The sequence below is a fragment of the Protopterus annectens genome, chromosome 1.part1 (assembly GCF_019279795.1).
Source record: "Protopterus annectens isolate FY-2018-M chromosome 1.part1, PAN1.0, whole genome shotgun sequence".
Taxonomy (NCBI): domain Eukaryota; kingdom Metazoa; phylum Chordata; order Ceratodontiformes; family Protopteridae; genus Protopterus; species Protopterus annectens.
Genome location: NC_056726.1, coordinates 1,984,736,001 through 1,984,755,539, shown reverse-complemented (window position 1 = coordinate 1,984,755,539; position 19,539 = coordinate 1,984,736,001). Strand labels below are relative to the sequence as shown.

At 38.1% G+C, this 19,539-nt stretch overlaps 1 protein-coding gene across 1 annotated transcript in view; it reads right to left on the bottom strand.

Annotated features, from left to right (window-relative positions):
• The window catches only part of LOC122816787 (dynein axonemal heavy chain 8-like), a 9,517,065-nt gene extending 9,503,058 nt beyond the window's left edge, over positions 1-14,007 (bottom strand). The window contains 3 exon segments of the mRNA XM_044089814.1: positions 3,336-3,814; positions 5,268-6,629; positions 12,605-14,007. Of these exon segments, the coding sequence (XP_043945749.1) occupies positions 3,336-3,814; positions 5,268-6,629; positions 12,605-14,007 (3,244 nt within the window).
• Positions 14,008-19,539: the final 5,532 nt, after the last annotated feature.

The following is a 19,539-nucleotide window of genomic DNA, read 5'->3' as shown; positions in this document are numbered from 1 at the left end:
AGGGTTGCCTGGTCCCCCTGACTGGGTGGTACATCCGGCACTGATCTTTTTTCTAAAGGGGGAGAGGAAATGGGTATACAGTAGCCTCTGGATATGATCGCTTGTACCCATTTGTCTTTTGTTATTTTTAGCCAGGCATTTGGGTACAGTGACAAGCGACCCCCAACTGCCTCCAGAGGTGCACAGGTGGGCCTCCTTTCTGGAGCGCTGAAAGGGCCTACCAAGGAACGTATCCATGTCGCCCGGGTTTTGCGGACCCCTTCTGCTGCGAGGTTGGCGTCTTCCATTGTTACTCCCCCCCCCTGCCCATGCGGGAAGAATCACTATGTGCATCCGGAAAGGCTCTCTGGGACTTGTGGAACCACATTTCTCCCCACTTCTGACCTTTGGGGTAAGGCCTGATGGGAAGAGAAAAACAGACTCCAATGGCAGAAAGAGTCTTTCCCTCTTGCTTGCACCTGGTCAGAGTCGCTTTCACTTTTGGCCCGAACAAGGACGAGCCATCAAAATGGGCATTCATAAAGGAAGACTTGAAGGGCTCTGCAAACTCACATAAGCGCTTCCAGGAATGCCTCTTTAAGGAAATTCCTGTACCCGCTGCCCTACTCGCTCCACTGACAGCATGAGAGATAAGTTGCATAGAGGAGTTTACCACAGAATTTAAGGTGGAAAGCTGAGAGGTCACCTAATTTGAAACCCCCAAAGCTGTAGAACCTTGGAGGGTATCATCTAGCTCTTTCAGGAGATCCCTCTGTAGCTTAGTAAAATGGGTCAAATAGTTCAGCGACCTAAGGGTGAAGTAAACTGACAAAAACATACGCTTTCCATATCTGTCCATTGTACAATATTCTTTATTCAGTGGCTGGACGGATGAGGAAGTTTCAGAAAATTCCTTTTTGGTGGCTGCTGCCACCACCATAGCATATACCGGGACACCTTTTGTGATGAACTCTTTATCAGAGGATGCTGTAATAAATTTATTTGGCCTCCTTGGAACACGTTCCACAGACTCTGGAGAGCCCCACACCTTCTGACTGACAACATTCAGGAGCTGGTTGAAAGGCAGATTCACCCAAGAGGTGGAGGGGTGTGACCCGAAAGCCTCCAGGTACACGGACTCATCCTCAGAAGGGCTGATAGACTCCCAGCCTCCCAGTTTTGGAAGAGATGGTATCGCACAGTGGGGCATCCTGGGACTTCGGGTCTCCACACTTGGGAGGGAGAGATGGTAAAGAGGCAGACTCTGGCGCTTTTGGGGGAAGAGTGTTTGGATCTGAGAGTGAAGCCTTCTGGGGTGACAGCAATCTCCTCATGACTTCGAAAGCACCACGAACCAACTCCGAGGAACCAGACGACTCCCCCTGAACCAAGGCGATGGATTCCAAGCTGATGTAGGTGCCAAGCTCACCTGTGCCGAAGCCCCGAGTGGTAGATTCGGATCAGACAATTGTCCAAATCGACTCTCCTCCCTGGACCCGACGGGGAATTGTCGGCCCCTAGACCCCTCAACAGATGATAGAACCAAGAAGGTTGGAGTGTTAGTTGAGTTGGGACGAAAAGCCTGGGGCAGGTCTCAGCCCCGACGGTTCCACTACAATCGGATCCAAGCACTCCAACTCCGAAGCCACAACATGGGTCAGAGGAGGAATCGATGAAGGGGAAGTGATGGTTGCTGGTCCCGAATCCTTCTGGGTCAGGGTCGACAGAATCTTGGACAGCGCCGATGTCTGTAACAGCCTTTTGACCACCCACTACACATCGTCGTCCAAGAGGACGGGGTTGAGGATCTTACTGATCGCAGGATAGGTGAATGCAATACTGAAGAGACCGGTTCCAGAACTGGGGACCGGCTCCGAATATGGAACTCTGTCAGCTCCGAAATAACTAGGGGAGCCAAAGAGATAGCTTTTTTGGGCCCGTAAGCCTTCAGGTCCATGGTTGACTCTTTTGCATGCTTCTTCAATGATTCTGAGGATGGAGCCATGGAAGAAGATCTCTTTGAAGACTTCTCCAACCTAGGAGTTTGAGACTGATGAGAGGATTTTGAGGAACTCTGTTTCTCTTCTACAGCTTCAGAAAAAGATACTTTCAACAATCCCCTGATAATCAACTTATTTTTCCTCTCCATTAACACTCTACAGCTGAATACACGGCAAAAAGTGCAAGAATCTTGCAGATGGACAACACCTAAACAATACACATAACTGGTGTATCCATCTGTCAAGGACATTTTCTGGCTGCATCAATCACATTTTTTAAAGCCCGAAGGCTTTGCTTCTTTAGCATCTTTAGACATAACTAAGCAACAAGTTAAACAACTAGGAACTCTACTAGAAACTAACAACAAGAACAGCAATTTTTTTTTTATATCAACAAATAACTACAGAAGAAACAAAAAGTAGCCAGAGGAGGAGTCTCTAACTTAAAACGACAGTCTAACCCCAATGAAAGCACTATTTGTTGCGAGTCCAAACGTTCTTTATTATAACATCAAAATTAAGCGCTTTCGTCGGTTAAAACTTTGACTTCATCAGAATTCACTAAAAAAACTTACAAATGCTGTTTAAATACACAATACTGTTCAATGATTGGTTGAAATTTTTTCACAATTACCAAACCCAATGAAACAATTAATATTTAAAAAGCCAGTTCTGTTTATACACCAGAATTAAATAAAATCAAATTAAAATCAAAATATTTGATTTCATAAGATGTTGTTGTTGTGAGGAATATATAATATATAATAATAATGTAATAAAATAATAAAAAAGGGAAAGAAAAAGAAACCAAAACAAAGAAAGAAAAGGCATCAATTTCAAAAATTAATACAAAATGTTTTTTTCATAAATGTTGCATATATGAATTTCTTTTAGTTAAATTAAACATTTTCAGCCCTTTCCTTCAAAATCGGTGCCAAGTTCAAATGTTCATTCAAACCAGGGGGAAAGTTTGCTGCAAGTCTGAGTTGCCACATCAGTTCCTTTTTTAATAATATGTTTTGCCAGTCCCCACCTCTGGCTTCCAGATGTACAAAATCTAAAATAGCAAAATGAAAGCCTGTGTGGTTATTATAAACTATACTGTGCTTGTACAAGGCATTTGTAACTTTTTTGTTTTTTATATCATACAAATGCTCATAAATTCTTGTCTTGAGAAGCCTCTCGGTCTTCCCAATATAAAAAGAGTTGCAGGTGTCACACGTAACAATGTAAACCAACTTGCTAGAAAAGCAGTTGCCACTCCTAGGGCATACTATGCTATTATTCTGGTTTTTTAGACAGATATTGGTTTCCTGGGAGACATAAGATATTTACATCTCCCGCAGCATCTGGTACCATTGTTGTAAATTCCATCAATGGTAAAACATTTTGGTCTACTTTCCAGAATCTTTTTCAAGTTAAACCCAATTTTAGTGGTAAACACTGGTTTTTCACCTAAAACTCGATATTTGTCATAATCAACTTTAAATATACTCCAATTTTTGTACAAAACATCTTTAACTTGTTGGCATAGTGGACTGTACTGTACAATACAAGAATGTTCAAAATGTGTTTCGTTCAATTTTTTATCATTCTCCCCGGAATACTGGTTTTTGGTAGTTCCCTTACCTAATAATGGGGTGTATTTTTTTCCCCATTCACTAAAAACATCATTAAGAGTTTTTACCACCAAACCCGTAGGGTAACCCCTGTCCAAGAACATATTTTTTAAAAACTCAAACTCGGGTATAAGATCTTCCACCAAAGAAATCATTCTAGCTACCTTGATTGCTTGACCCTTTATGATGCTTTTCTTTTGCCAAAAGGGATGAAAACTATTAAAATGTAAATAATTGTTACAGAAAGTTTTTTTACGATATATTTTAGATGTAAATTGATCCTTGTCCTTGACAATTAATGTAGCTAAATAACTAATTTCATTGGCATCATATTGGAAGGTGAATTTTAAGAAATTAGTTGTACTATTGAGGTATTGAATGAACGAAGGAATAGATTCAATGGTTCCCTTCCAAAAAATAAAAATGTCATCCAAAAACCTACAATAATAGATTATGCAATCATGATATTTACTTCCAAACACATGTTCTCTTTCCCATCCTAGTTATACAATATTAGCACAAGCGGCACCCATTGCCACACCTCTAACTTGCTGAAAATATTTACCCTCAAAAAAGATGTAATTATTTTCTAAAATTAATTTCATCATTACACAAATTAACTTTATTTCATCGCAATCCATAGTAGACAAATTATATAAGGTTTCCTCAAAGTATCTTAAACCTTCTTCCTTAGGAATGCAGGTGAATAAATCCATTACATCAATGGTAACAAAATAACCTTCCGCACTCCATAAATGGCTTTTTAGTTGACCAAGAAACTCCCATGAGTCCTTAACTAAATGTGTACACATGTCCACAACATGTTTCATCTTCCTGTCTATGTATACAGATAAGTTGTGAGTTTTAGAACCAGTTGCTGCTACAATAGGTCTAAAGGGTGGATGTTCCAAGTTTTTGTGTGCTTTGGGTATACCAAATATGCCAGGGATAATAGGATGGATATTAGATAAAAAATCATATGCTGCCCCTGTAATTCTTTGATCCATGAAGTATTCATATAGAAAACTATCAATTCTCTGATATGCTATATGGATTTGATTTCTGGAGCATATAGAATAGTTGTTAACATCAAATAGAATTCCCTGCATAATGTTGGTGTAATCAGTACTATTAAATAGTACAATCCCGCCCCCTTTGTCTGGTGCCATAACACGTATGCTCTTATCATTTCTTAAATCCTGCAATAAGGTTCTTTCTGTATTACTAAGATTATGAAAAGTTTTTTTGTGTTTGCCCCAAATTTTGTAAATATCATCCTTAACAACCTTCTCGAAAGTGTTAATTAAAGGATCTAAGGGGGGTTATACATACTTCTTTTTTTACATACTTCTTTACATAAACCTGTATCATTTTTGTTAACCTTCAAATGTAATAATTGCAAGTTTAATTTTCTAGTATAGAGTTGAATATCAATTAAGGTGTCAGCAATGTCTGGGATTTTTGTAGGTACATACTTAAACCCTTTGGAAAACAGAGAAAAATATTCTGGCAAAATTTCCCTGTCTGTATAATTGTAAATATTAAAACCATTCAGTTTGTTGTATAGACTTGTTCAGAGGTTTCTCATCCAAACCAGGAGTCCCTACCACCTTGGGACATCCGTATATTTCTGCACTACCTTGTTGTAAGTCGCCTGCTTGCGACTCACTTTCTTTTTGAGCGTCGGGGTAACGGAAAATCCTGATAATCAAAGGGTGGTCGATGTTCCCCTTCAAAATAATCATCCTCCTCCCCTGTTGTTTCTGGGTCCATAGGCCCTAAAAAACACTCATTGTCTGCCCTAGGAGTAGGTGGATAGTCTATATTCCATGAATTATGGACAATAAGTCTCTCAATGGGATAAGTTTTGCCAGTTTGATATTGTTTTAAATCTCGGGCCAACTTTTCAGCTTTTTTGTTGAATGTCCCATCACATTTTCTGTCCACCCTATTCAAAATTTTGTTGTATAAACCCTGATGTTGTTCAAACAATAGATCAGTAACAATCATCTTGTTTTCCACCTCTTTTTGTAAATCAACTTCCATTTTCTCATAAAATGAGACAGTCTTCACAATAAGTTCTAATCCCCACTTATCAAACATATTAACTAATTCATTAACATTCTCTTTGTTGTAATACACACCAAAAGGAAACTTGAAAATTCTTAACCCCTGTGGCACAACTTTTTTCTTTAAACATTCGTTTAAATAACAGATTTCTATCTGATAAAGTTTATATTTCAAAAGTCTTTTTTCAAAAAAATAAATCATGTCTTTCAATGATTTGAAGTGATTTAAAGTCTGGTTTTGTCCTTTAAAGTTATTAAATTCATCACGAACTGGCTTAGAAAAGGAATAATGCTTTCCGATAATGTCCCCATAATTGAACTGTTTTAAAACGTTTTGTGTGTTAGGGACACACTTCACTGAGCCAGCAGAAGAAGATATACAATTAATCACTTTGTCCCTATTTTGAGCTGTTCCATTTTCTTTACAACAACAACAAGTACTGTTACGTTGGTTTTTAAATGTTTGCGTACCTGTTTTAGTGGTAAAATTGCCTGGGCGTCCATTAGTCAGTTCGCCCTCTCCGTTTACATCCTCAAATACAATGGTGGGTTCAATATCGGCCACACAGTTAGAGCGTCCAGGAAGTCTGTTCGAAATACAAGTAGAGTTGTTTTCTTCATGAACAGGAAGATTTTCAATCAAAGTAGCACATTTCCTGCTGCCACAATGAACCTGTGCAACCGCAACTTGCTGCCTACCTTGCTTAAGGTGGAATGCAGGAGTTGTAGGACTCGCAGTACCATTAACCAAACAAGCGGTGCCTAGTTCTTCCTTAGGAGATCCAGTTCGAGGATAAGGACGATAATTCACAGCAGAAGGTTGTGAAAGAAGTTCTATGAGCCGGGTTAATTCCCCATTTAGCTCAGCAACGTCCCTCTTTGCTGCCAAAATTTCTGCATTTTCCAGAGTCCAAAATAGGGGATAGTAAAATGGAATGGTCAGACTCCATGACAACCAGCACCTTCAATAATAAAACTGATAAACCAAAAACATGAAGATGCAATAGTGCTAAAAAAACAGTTAAACCCAATGAAAGCACTATTTGTTGCGAGTCCAAACTTTCTTTATTATAACATCAAAATTAAGCGCTTTCGTCAGTTCCTTTTGGTTCCTTCGCTTCGTCAGTTCCTTTTGGTGTGTATTACAACAAAGAGAATGTTAATGAATTAGTTAATATGTTTGATAAGTGGGGATTAGAACTTATTGTGAAGACTGTCTCATTTTATGAGAAAATGGAAGTTGATTTACAAAAAGAGGTGGAAAACTTAAACAAGATGATTGTTACTGATCTATTGTTTGAACAACATCAGGGTTTATACAACAAAATTTTGAATAGGGTGGACAGAAAATGTGATGGGACATTCAACAAAAAAGCTAAAAAGTTGGCCCGAGATTTAAAACAATATCAAACTGGCAAAACTTATCCCATTGAGAGACTTATTGTCCATAATTCAGGGAATATAGATTATCCACCTACTCCTAGGGCAGACAATGAGTGTTTTTAGGGCCTATGGACCCAGAAACAACAGGGGAGGAGGATGATTATTTCGAAGGGGAACGTCAACCACCCTTTGATTATCAGGATTTTCCGTTACCCTGACGCTCAAAAAGAATAGCGAGTCGTAAGCAGGCGACTTACAACAAGGTAGTGCAGAAGTATACGGATGCCCTAAGGTGGTAGGGACTCCTGGTTTGGATGAGAAACCTCTGAACAAGTCTATACAACAAACTTTGAATGGTTTTAAAATTTACAATTATACAGACAGGGAAATTTTGCCAGAATATTTTTCTCTGTTTTCCAAAGGGTTTAAGTATGTACCTACAAAAATCCCAGACATTGCTGACACCTTAATTGATATTCAACTCTATACTAGAAAATTAAACTTGCAATTATTACATTCGAAGGTTAACAAAAATGATACAGGTTTATGTAAAGAAGTATGTAAAAAAAGAAGTATGTATAATCCCCCCTTAGATCCTTTAATTAACACTTTCGAGAAGGTTGTTAAGGATGATATTTACAAAATTTGGGGCAAACACAAAAAAACTTTTCATAATCTTAGTAATACAGAAAGAACCTTATTGCAGGATTTAAGAAATGATAAGAGCATACATGTTATGGCACCAGACAAAGGGGGTGGGATTGTACTATTTAATAGTACTGATTACACCAACATTATGCAGGGAATTCTATTTGATGTTAACAACTATTCTAATCAAATCCATATAGCATATCAGAGAACTGATAGTTTTCTATATGAATACTTCATGGATCAAAGAATTACAGGGGCAGTATATGATTTTTTATCTAATATCCATCCTATTATCCCTGGCATATTTGGTATACCCAAAGTACACAAAAACTTGAAACATCCACCCTTTAGTCCTGTTGTAGCAGCAACTGGTTCTAAAACTCACAACTTATCTGTATACGTAGACAGGAAGATTAAACATGTTGTGGACATGTGTACACATTTAGTTAAGGACTCATGGGAGTTTCTTTGTCAACTAAAAAGCCATTTATGGAGTGCGGAAGGTTATTTTGTTACCATTGATGTAATGGATTTATTCACCTGCATTCCTAACCTTATATAATTTGTCTACTATGGATTGTGATGAAATAAAGTTAATTTGTGAAATGATGGAATTAATTTTAGAAAATAATTACATCTTTTTTGAGGGTGAATATTTTCAGCAAGTTAGAGGTGTGGCAATGGGTGCCGCTTGTGCTAATATTGTATAACTAGGATGGGAAAGAGAACATGTGTTTGGAAGTAAATTTCATGATTGCATAACCTATTATTGTAGGTTTTTGGATGACATTTTTATTTTTTGGAAGGGAACCATTGAATCTATTCCTTCGTTCATTCAATACCTCAATAGTACAACTAATTTCTTAAAATTCACCTTCCAATATGATGCCAATGAAATTAGTTATTTAGATACATTAATTGTCAAGGACAAGGATCAATTTACATCTAAAATATATCGTAAAAAAACTTTCTGTGACAATTATTTACATTTTAATAATTGTCATCCCTTTTGGCAAAAGAAAAGCATCATAAAGGGTCAAGCAATCAGGGTAGCTAGAATGACTTCTTTGGTGGAAGATCTTATACCTGAGTTTGAGTTTTTAAAAAATATGTTCTTGGACAGGGGTTACCCTACGGGTTTGGTGGTAAAAACTCTTAATGATGTTTTTAGTGAATAGGGAAAAAAATACACCCCATTATTAGGTAAGGGAACTACCAAAAACCAGTATTCCGGGGAGAATGATAAAAAATTGAACGAAACACATTTTGAACATTCTTGTATTGTACAGTACAGTCCACTATGCCAACAAGTTAAAGATGTTTTGTACAAAAATTGGAGTATATTTAAAGTTGATTATGACAAATATCGAGTTTTAGGTGAAAAAACAGTGTTTACCACTAAAATTGGGTTTAACTTGAAAAAGATTCTGGAAAGTAGACCAAAATGTTTTACCATTGATGGAATTTACAACAATGGTACCAGATGCTGCGGGAGATGTAAATATTGTTCTTATGTCTCCCAGGAAACCAATATCTGTCTAAAAAAAATAGAATAATAGCATAGTATACCCTAGGAGAGGCAACTGCTTTTCTAGCAAGTTGGTTTACATTGCTACGTGTGACACCTGCAGCTCTTTTTATATTGGGAAGACCGAGAGGCTTCTCAAGACAAGAATTTATGAGCATTTGTACGATATAAAAAACAAAAAAGTTACAAATGCCTTGTACAAACACAGTATAGTTTGTAATAACCACACAGGCTTTCATTTTGCTATTTTAGATTTTGTACATCTGGAAGCCAGAGGTGGGGACTGGCAAAACATACTATTAAAAAAGGAACTGATGTGGCAACTCAGACTTGCAGCAAACTTTCCCCCTGGTTTGAATGAACATTTGAACTTGGCACCGATTTTGAAGGAAAGGGCTGAAAATGTTTAATTTAACTAAAATAAATTCATATATACAACATTTATGAAAAAAACATTTTGTATTCATTTTTGAAATTGATGCCTTTTCCTTCTTTGTTTTGGTTTCTTTTTCTTTCCCTTTTTTATTATTTTATTACATTATTATTATATATTATATATTCCTCACAACAACAACATCTTATGAAATCAAAGATTTTGATTTTAATTTGATTTTATTTAATTCTGGTGTATAAACAGAACTGGCTTTTTAAATATTGTTTCATTGAGTTTGGTAATTGTGAAAAAAATTCAACCAATCATTGAACAGTATTGTGTATTTAAACAGCATTTGTAAGTTTTTTTAGTGAATTCTGATGGAGTCAAAGTTTTAACTGACGAAAGCGCTTAATTTTGATGTTATAATAAAGAAGGTTTGGACTCGCAACAAATAGTGCTTTCATTGGGTTTAACTGTTTTTTTAGCACTATTGCATCTTCATGTTTTTGGTTTAAAATGACAGTCTCCTCACAGTCAGAGGAGAAGTCTCTAATTTAAATGGCAAACTCCTCAAAGGAAAAACGGAAAGGGGAAACTAAGAAAAAACGCTCTAAGTTAAACAGGCTGAAAGGAGCCCTCTAACTCAAGCGGACTACCTAACAACAATGGGATAAGATAAGTAAGATAGTTTTAAAACAACAAAAGACCCCAAAAACTCTCTAACTTAATTGAGATTGGGAACGTGATAAGGTGGAAAGATAAACGGCCTAGCGAAAGATACAAAAAAATCACAACGGACCTGGAATGGCTTGTGTCTAACACACTAATAAGAATTATCCAACACACACACTAAATATTTAGACCAAGAAATTCTATAAAATGAAGAAAATGATTCCACTTAGCCTGTAGCCGAGTAGGAAGAACGCAATCTTGTTTAGCGGCAAACGAGATCTGAGTAATCTTTCCAAGTCATGATGGGGTAGGGTAAATCCTTGAGCTGGTGAAAGCTCGCGAGCTTTAGTATAGGTCTAGTTGGAACCGATTCTCGGTTCTGAACCCATCCAGCAATAAATGAAGGCGAGATAAGGACAACATAACATTTCTATTTTTACTCACCAAAATCTAATACTGCTCAAGAGCTGGCCATGACTATTTCCATATGAGAAGGCAGCAAACGAGATCTGAGGTATGGTAGCAGACTAGTGCATTATGCATGAGAGGAGGTCAAGAGCTTCAGTGTTCCACGAAGTAGAAAAAGCATCTTAGTCAGATCCAAAGGTCAGATTCGAACCCATTTGTTAAGGAATAATTGAAAATAACAATATTAAATCATTGATTGTTGTTGTTTTCTGTTGTTTGACTTTTCTGAAAATCGAACATATGGTCTCGACCATATGATGTTGGACTTTCTGTTCAGTCAGTCTTCTGAAGTGGATATCAACTATGAGAACAGTAAGTAAGTCAGTAGAAAATTCTATAAAATTACACACCATAAAACACTATTAACTAGCCTAAATTCCTACTACTAAATATTAAATACTAAAGGCAGTAATCTAACTACTAAGCTAAATGGAGTGGAAAAATGGTCAATAGTCTTTCATTTAGTGTGAAAAAGGATGGAGTTTTCAGCAAACAGCTCCAGACTGAGAGAAGGCAAATGAGATCTGTGGTAATTCAGGCAGACGAGGTGAATTGTGGGTAGAGGAGAAGTCAGAGCTCTCTGATCCAACACTCTGGTATAAGGTGCCGAGATCTGACCCGACCGGATCCGAATCACACATGCTGCATTAGACGAAAATAGACAACAGCAAATCATTAGGTATAGATATGCAAATCCTTATCTTAGCACAAACACAGGCACATGAAGGTTGATGGAGGCAGGAAGCAGCTACTGCAGCAGTGATTTAATTGAACATCTTCTGTTATGGCAGGTTTACTAACAGAATTTTATAATGTTCATTCATGAATCAGTGCTGCGTCAGCCTAAGCTATATGGGTAAATACCACAGCTTACACAGATTGGGAGGATGAAGTATGAAGGTCAAGCAGACTCTGGAGAAGGGTCCTAGTAAAGCTTTTTCTAGACCTAAAAAAGGAATTTTGCTTGCAGTACTTTGTAAAGGTAAACCAAAACGGATACCCAACTGATATGAAAGCAAGCAAAACAAAATAAAATATCAGCAGGGAAAGACCGCAACCACCAGTAAATGTCGTCCAACAAGTTTATTAACACAAGCAGACTGCCATATAACGTTTTCGTCAACACAAACTTTTGACTTCATCAGATACAATAAAAAACACAGCTTTGCTGGATTTATAACACAACCAATCATTCAATTACTATGATAAATGAATTCTCTTAAAGAAACATCAATATAAACTTCAAAAAAGTATAAAATATATATAAAAATATACAAATAACATTCCCTAACCATAAATAAAACATAATAAATAGTTTGTCGTCAAATCTATGTTTACATGTTATTCGAAAATATATTTAAAATTTTTTATATACCAATATATAAGTATATAATATTCATAAAGTACTTAATTGGAACACATTTATGTTAATAAATTATACCTTGCCAGCTTTTAATTTGAGCAAAGGCACTATAGATATAAAATCATTGAGACCTGGAGCCCTATTGGCTTCTAATAAAATCTGCCAGTTTGTTTCCCTATGCTCCAGTTTGATCTCCCAAGGGCCACCCCGGTTGTCTTTGGCCATTGTTTCAAGGACAAAAAATTCATATCTGGCCATGGGGCATACCGAAAGATGTCTATAAAGTGCATTTTTAACATTTTCTTTCCGTATTTCATAAAAATGTTCATAAATTCGCCTTTTGAGATGTCTTTCGGTTTTGCCCACATAGAATGCCGGACATTCTAAACAAGTTACTAAATGTATTACTCTCTGACTATTGCAATTGAAGAACTGGGAAGACTTTATCACCCTGTTTCTAGCTACAAGAAAAATCTGGTCAGTGTTAGAAATATACTTGCATTGTGAACATGTGCCACATCTAAAAGTACCCCTGCGTCTATTACTAAAAGCATTAATATTGGGTTCATGTTCCAGCAAATTTTTAATATTATTCCCTTTACGGTATACCATCTTGATGCTCTTTCCTTGTAAATTCCCAAGGTCTGTGATATCCCTGAAAATATTCCATTCATGCAGAATTATACTACGAATGGTGCCTGAATTGGCACTGTAATCAGTGATAAAGGCCTGATTAAATTCTGTCTGGGGATGGACTGTCCCTGAAGTTTTTTCCAATTGCCCAGTGCCCAAGACTGGTCTGTATTTATCGTATCTACCCTCTTGGACTTCCAAACAAATTTTATTGATAAATTCCACAGGATAGCCCCTTTCCAGAAACGTCCCAGTAAGTCTAGAACATTCAAAATGATAGTCCAAATCATCAGAGGTCATACGAGATGCCCTGACAAACCAGCCCTTGACAATCCCTCTTTTTTGGTATCCTGGATGTGAACTATTGTAATGGATATAACTGTTGGAAAACGTAGGTTTCCTATAGATGTTAGATCTGAAACCTTCTTGCTGGACACTAAGGGCCACATCTAAATATTGTACCGTACCTGAATGTACTTGATAAGTAAAATTCAAGAAATCAGTACTGGAATTTAAATATTCCATAAAGTCCACAATTGTATCATGGGAACCCGTCCAAAAGATACAAATGTCGTCCAAAAACCTGGAATAAAATATCCAGTTGCTCTTATATCCACTGTTCATAACAAATTTATTTTCCCAATTTGATAAGATAATGTCAGCATACGTGGGTGCACAATTGGCACCCATAGCCACTCCAGAGGCCTGCTTGTAGTATTCACCTGAAAAATAGATGAAATTATTATGTAATACTAATTCTGCCAATTCTAAAATGAGAATAATATCATTCTCACTAGCCCTAGGGCACTCCCTCAGTGCTTCTTCAAGCCATATTAACCCCATTTCATGAGGTATAACAGAAAAAAGATCAATCACATCAATGGTAAGGAACCGTAGATTGGGTACATTTAACTCGGATGTGATTTTGCTCAAGAATTCCCATGAATCCTTGAGCAAATATGATTCCCTAGGCCACAAGGTTTTAAACTTCCAATCCAAAAATTTGGAAAGGGGTGCTATCTTTGATCCCTGGGCAGCAACAATAGGCCTTAAGGGTGGGTCGGTAATGTCCTTGTGGATCTTGGGTACCCCAAATATACAAGGGACCCCAGGATTCTTGCTTTCCAAATAACTATATATACTGTAATCAATAATTCCTTGATCAAACATGTCCTTAATAGCTAGATCTATTTTTTTATATGAAATATGTATTTCATTAAGGGAAACAGGAGTGTATCGTGAATAGTCATTTAGTAATGCAAACATTTTGCTCTCATATATAATCTTCTCCATAAGGACTGTGCCACCCCCCTTGTCTGGTTCCATAACCCTGATGTTTGGATTGTGGCTCAACTCAAAAAGCAACATATTTTCTTCTGTAGTAAGGTTGGCAGAAAATCTATTTTTTCTAGTGTAATTTCTTATTTGCTGTTTTCCAAATTTCTTAGTTGGGGGTGTAAAGGAGGGTTGAAAGTGCTAGACCTGTAAGGAAAAGCAGGGTTGGTCTGTTTGTTAGAACCCAAAAGGTTTTCCAAGTTCAATTTTCTAATAAACATTTTAAGGTCTAATATAACCTTAGTAATGTTGTTGTTCCTTTGTGGCACATATTTAAAACCTTTTGTAAACAAGTCAAAAAACGTATCAGTTACTTGGAGATCACTGTAATTATATATGTGATAACCTGCTCTGGTATGAGCACAAGAATTTTCACCATCTATTTCTCCTATAGTGCCTAACGTTCCCTGTGCCAATTCTGGTTCCTGTTCAGGTTCACATTCCTGTTCCCCCCTGCCCCCCTGTATGATTGATGTACCGGGGAAAAATACTGATTGTTATTCTGTTGGTTACGCTGTTTGCGTATTCTCTCAGACCTCCTAGGTAGTGGTTCTGGACCTAAATCCATAACTTCTATATCCTCATATTCCTCACCCCTAGGCATGGACTCAAAGGATTTTTTGGAATTATATTAATTCCGGTTTTTACCAAAACGTATAGGTGGAGGCTCAGGGTACTGGCACCCCTCCTGATATTCCTTAATGTCCCTGCTAAGCTTTTTATATTTTCTTTGAAGAATTTCTTCACATTTTTTATCAATCTGTGTTCTGATATTATAATACTTTTTCTTTTCAGATTCAGCATTAAACAATAAATCATTAACCACAACTTGGTTGTTTCTGTCTATATCCTTATGCAGTTTAACAATTTCTTTTTCATTTTTATTGACAATAGCTTGTACAATTTCAAGTCCACAGTTATCAAATGCCCTAACCAGTTCTTTGTGAAAGTCACTACCAACTGAAACATTGTTAGGGTATTTGAACAAACGGAGTCCTTTAGGCACCATCCGTTTTTTAAGGCATTCATTAAGGTACATGTTGTCTAATTGTAAACTTCTGTACCTGTGTAACGATGCCTGTAATGCCGCTAAGGAGTCCGAAAATGTCCTGTTATCTTCCGTGGAACCAGGGCTGTCTTCGTGAAAGCTAAAATTAGGCTTGCCCTTAAACCAATCCTGAAATGAGAAAGAAGATGTAGAACCTTCACAACCCAAGATAGACGGTGTGTCCAAACCGTTACTGGAAGCTCGCATAGCAAGTGGCGTCTTGAAAAAATCAGTAGATGGAATACTGCTTCCACCCTCGTGCTGATGGACTGAACCATTTTCACGCTCCAACAAAGGGGGCTCTGGATTGTCTCTGCCTCCTGAAATTGTATCTCTTTTTCCAGTTATGATATTTTTCAACCCTTGTCCTAAGGGTAAAAGTAAATCAATAAGCTGACTTAATTGGCCAGTTAATTTGCGTATTTCGCCCACTTCTGAGCGAAGAGCAGGCTCAGCATTATCCGTGGATTTGGTCTCTCCCGACCTGGTATCCATACCATAAACCAAAAACCAAAACGGATACCCAACTGATATAAAAGCAAGCAAAACAAAATAAAATATCAGCAGGGAAAGACCGCAACCACCAGTAAATGTCGTCCAACAAGTTTATTAACGCAAGCAGACTGCCATACAATGTTTTCGTCAACACAAACTTTTGACTTCATCAGATACAATAAAAAACCCAGCTTTGCTGGATTTATAACACAACCAATCATTCATTTACTATGATAAATGAATTCTCTTAAAGAAACATCAATATAAACTTCAAAAAAGCATAAAATATTTATAAAAATATACAAATAACATTCCCTAACCATAAATAAAATATAATAAATAGTTTGTCGTCAAATCTATGTTTACATGTTATTCGAAAATATATTTAAAAATTTTTATATACCAATATATAAGTATATAATATTCAAAAAGTACTTCATTGGAACACATTTATGTTAATAAATTATACCTTGCCAGCTTTTAATTTGAGCAAAGGCACTATAGATATAAAATCTTTGAGACCTGGAGCCCTATTGGCTTCTAATAAAATCTGCCAGTTTGTTTCCCTATGCTCCAGTTTGATCTCCCAAGGGCCACCCCGGTTGTCTTTGGCCATTGTTTCAAGGACAAAAAATTCATATCTGGCCATGGGGCATACCGAAAGATGTCTATAAAGTGCATTTTTAACATTTTATTTCCGTATTCGGTGCTGCGTCAGCCTAAGCTATATGGGTAAATACCACAGCTTACACAGATTGGGAGGATGAAGTATGAAGGTCAAGGAGACTCTGGAAAATGGTCCTAGTAAAGCTTTTTCTAGACCTAAAAAAGGAATTTTGCTTGCAGTACTTTGTAAAGGTATGTACAGAGGACCATGTAGCTGGCTCTATAATGCTTCTAAAGTTCACCCATTTCCAAAAAGCCATAAAAGAAGCCAAGGTCCTCAAAGAATGAGCCTTGACCCTGATTGGAAATGTGTTATTATGGTGAGAATAGCAAAAACACATAGCAAGGGACAACCATCTGGAACTAGTTGCTTTAACATGGGCTGTCTTTTTTTCTCTTCATAGGAAATAAAAATGAATATTATGTACTTACTATAATGACAGATCCATATCACCTTACTTTTGTCCAATTCAACCATTAGTTGTTGGATTCGATCAGATAATAACTTGGCACTAACTCTGAAGCTTCTCAGTTACATGGCTCTGATTCCTCCCTTACCCATAATTCCCTCTGTTCCACCTTAGTACCTCAGATTGAGTTTGCCCAAGTAAATTAAACCACAAGAATTACATTCAAGGTTAAGCCTAGCAGACATGTAAAACAACGGGTTGGAAGAAAGGCAATAAGGACAGTTTACATACAGGCTGTGCAAGAAACTACCCAGACACCAGAAGCCCATTTGTATTAATTTGGAAGGGGCTTGAGGGAGGGAGGTTGAATCAGATGAAAATCAGACAACATGGTTCTATTATTACACTAAATACATAACGTTTGTATTCAGTGTTGTCTATTTTCATCTGATTTAACCATGGGACAGATTCCTAAGCTGTTATACCTGGGTGGTATCAACGAAGGACGTCCCTGAGAATGATGGAACCAAAGCAAGAGTGTTATCTAGACTGCATATCCAGTTTGCAGTGAGATACAAAAGTGTGAATTGCTGACCAGGTTGCTGCAGCACAAATATCACTAACAGGAAGTCTAGTTGAAAAAGATGTTGATATGCCATTGCCCTTGTGGAATGAGCCTTAGCGTTAGATTGTAAAGACAAGCCCTTTTTTAGTGTATATGAAACAAATACGATCTGATATCCATCTGGAAAAATAAGAAGTTATGTACCTACCATAACGTTCCATGTTAGTTGTCTTCTCTCGCCTTCTTTCTTGCTTGATGGGTTCGGAGCCGATCCTCGGCTCCGACTCGGCACTTGCTAAGCTCGAGAGTCACTTTTACCAGCTCGAGGCAGCCCCATATCCCATGATGCAAGGCGGTAAGTACCCAGATCTCGTTTGATGACAAAGGGCAATAGCACCAAGCATAAATACTTCCCAAAGGAAGAAAGAAAGCCTACAGGATGAAAGAAGGACCAGTTCTGAATGGTCTTCAGCATAACAATCTCTTGTAGAAAGGTCTGTCCAGGCCTGGGGGAAGGAGGGAGGGTCGCAAGAAAGAAGGCGAGAGAAGACAACTAACATGGAACGTTATGGTAGGTACATAACTTCTTAATGTTAAGTTGTCAATCTCGCCTTCATTCTTGCTTGATGGGACCGCGTCCTAGCACCTCTATCCTGGGTGGCTCAACGGAACCGACTCTTGAGGACTGTAGAGCCAAAACTGGCTCTGTCCCTGGAGGCCAAGTCCAATTTGTAATGGGAAACAAAAGTATGAGGAGTGGCCCAAGTGGCGCTGCACAAATAGTGTCTAAAGGAAGTCTAGCTTGAAAGGCTGTAGAAGTAGCTAAGCTCCTAGTTGAATGTGCTTTAGGTTTTGAGCACAGCTGTTTTCCCCTGAGCAGATAAATTTCAGAGATGACAGAAGAAAGCCATCTAGATAAAGTCACTTTAGAGACAGGAAGGCCTTTCCTGTTATCCGCATAGGAAACAAAGAGTTGATCGGATTTCCTAAATTGTTTAGTTCTGTCCAAATAATATCTGAGTTGGCGGTGGACATCAAGATAATGTAATTTTTGTTCCGATCTGTTTGAATAGTTTGGAAAAATACAGGAGATCAATGGATTGATTCAAATTAGCCTTTGAGGCGACCTTAGGCGGATTAGTTCTCAATGATACTCTGTCCTTGTGAAAGACCAAATAGGGGGGTCGAACCGAAAGAGCATGAAGTTCAGACACCCTCCTGGCCGATGTAATAGCTACTAGGAATAATGTTTTCCAAGAAAGAAATTTTAGGAGCAAGAAACAGCTGGCTCGAAGGGGAAGAATCAAGGATGTCAGCACTAAATTTAGATCCCATTGAGGAGGAGGATTCCTGATTGGAGGCTTTAGCAGGAAAATTCCTTTCAAGAAGGCTTTACAAAGCCTATGGGAAATGATATTGTGATCTGCGATCCCGACATGAAAGTTCGAGATAGCAGCCAGTTGAACTCTAACTGTGGAAGAAGAGGAGCCTGCATGAAAAATCTCCGCTAAGAAGTCCAAAACTGCCTGAACTGGGGCAGTGAAGGGATCGATATTCTTGGCTTTAGCCCAATAAGAGAAACGTTTCCATTTGCTTGTATAAATCCTCCTGGTAGAGGATTTTAAAGAAGCTACTATGATGTCTCTAACAGGGTTAGAGATCAAAGGAAGCCTGGCTAAGGAAGGAAGTGGAGCAACCATGCTGAGAGGTTGAGAGAAGGGATAGACCGGTGCAGCTGACCGGATTGGTGAACCAGAAGATCTGGCACTGGGTCCAGATGCCATGGCTGCACCAAAAGGTGACGATGGAGGAACGGAAACCAAATTTGTCGAGGCCAATAAGGAGCAATGAGAATCATTTTGGCTCTCAAAACGGTAGCTTTCTGGATAACCTGAGGGATTAGAGGAAAAGGAGGAAAAGCATAAAGAAGTGCCTGGGGCCAATCCTGGGTCACAGCGTCTCTGGGGGGATGGCCTGACAGAGGGAAGAGAGAGAAGAAGTCTGGGCATTTGCTGTTTTGGGGAGTAGCAAAAAGATCGCAACATGGGCGACCCCATTCCAGAAAAATCTCCTCCACTATAGATTGCTTGAGAGACCACTCGTGAGGCATGAGAATAGCTCTGCTCAATCTGTCTGCTAAAATGTTGGTTTTCCCAGGGATGTGCGTTGCTACCAGAAACCGATGAGAGGAGATCGCCCATTGCCACAGTCTGAGCGCTTCTCGACACAAGGGGTAGGACTTGGTTCCGCCCTGTTTGTTGATATACCAAACTACAGAC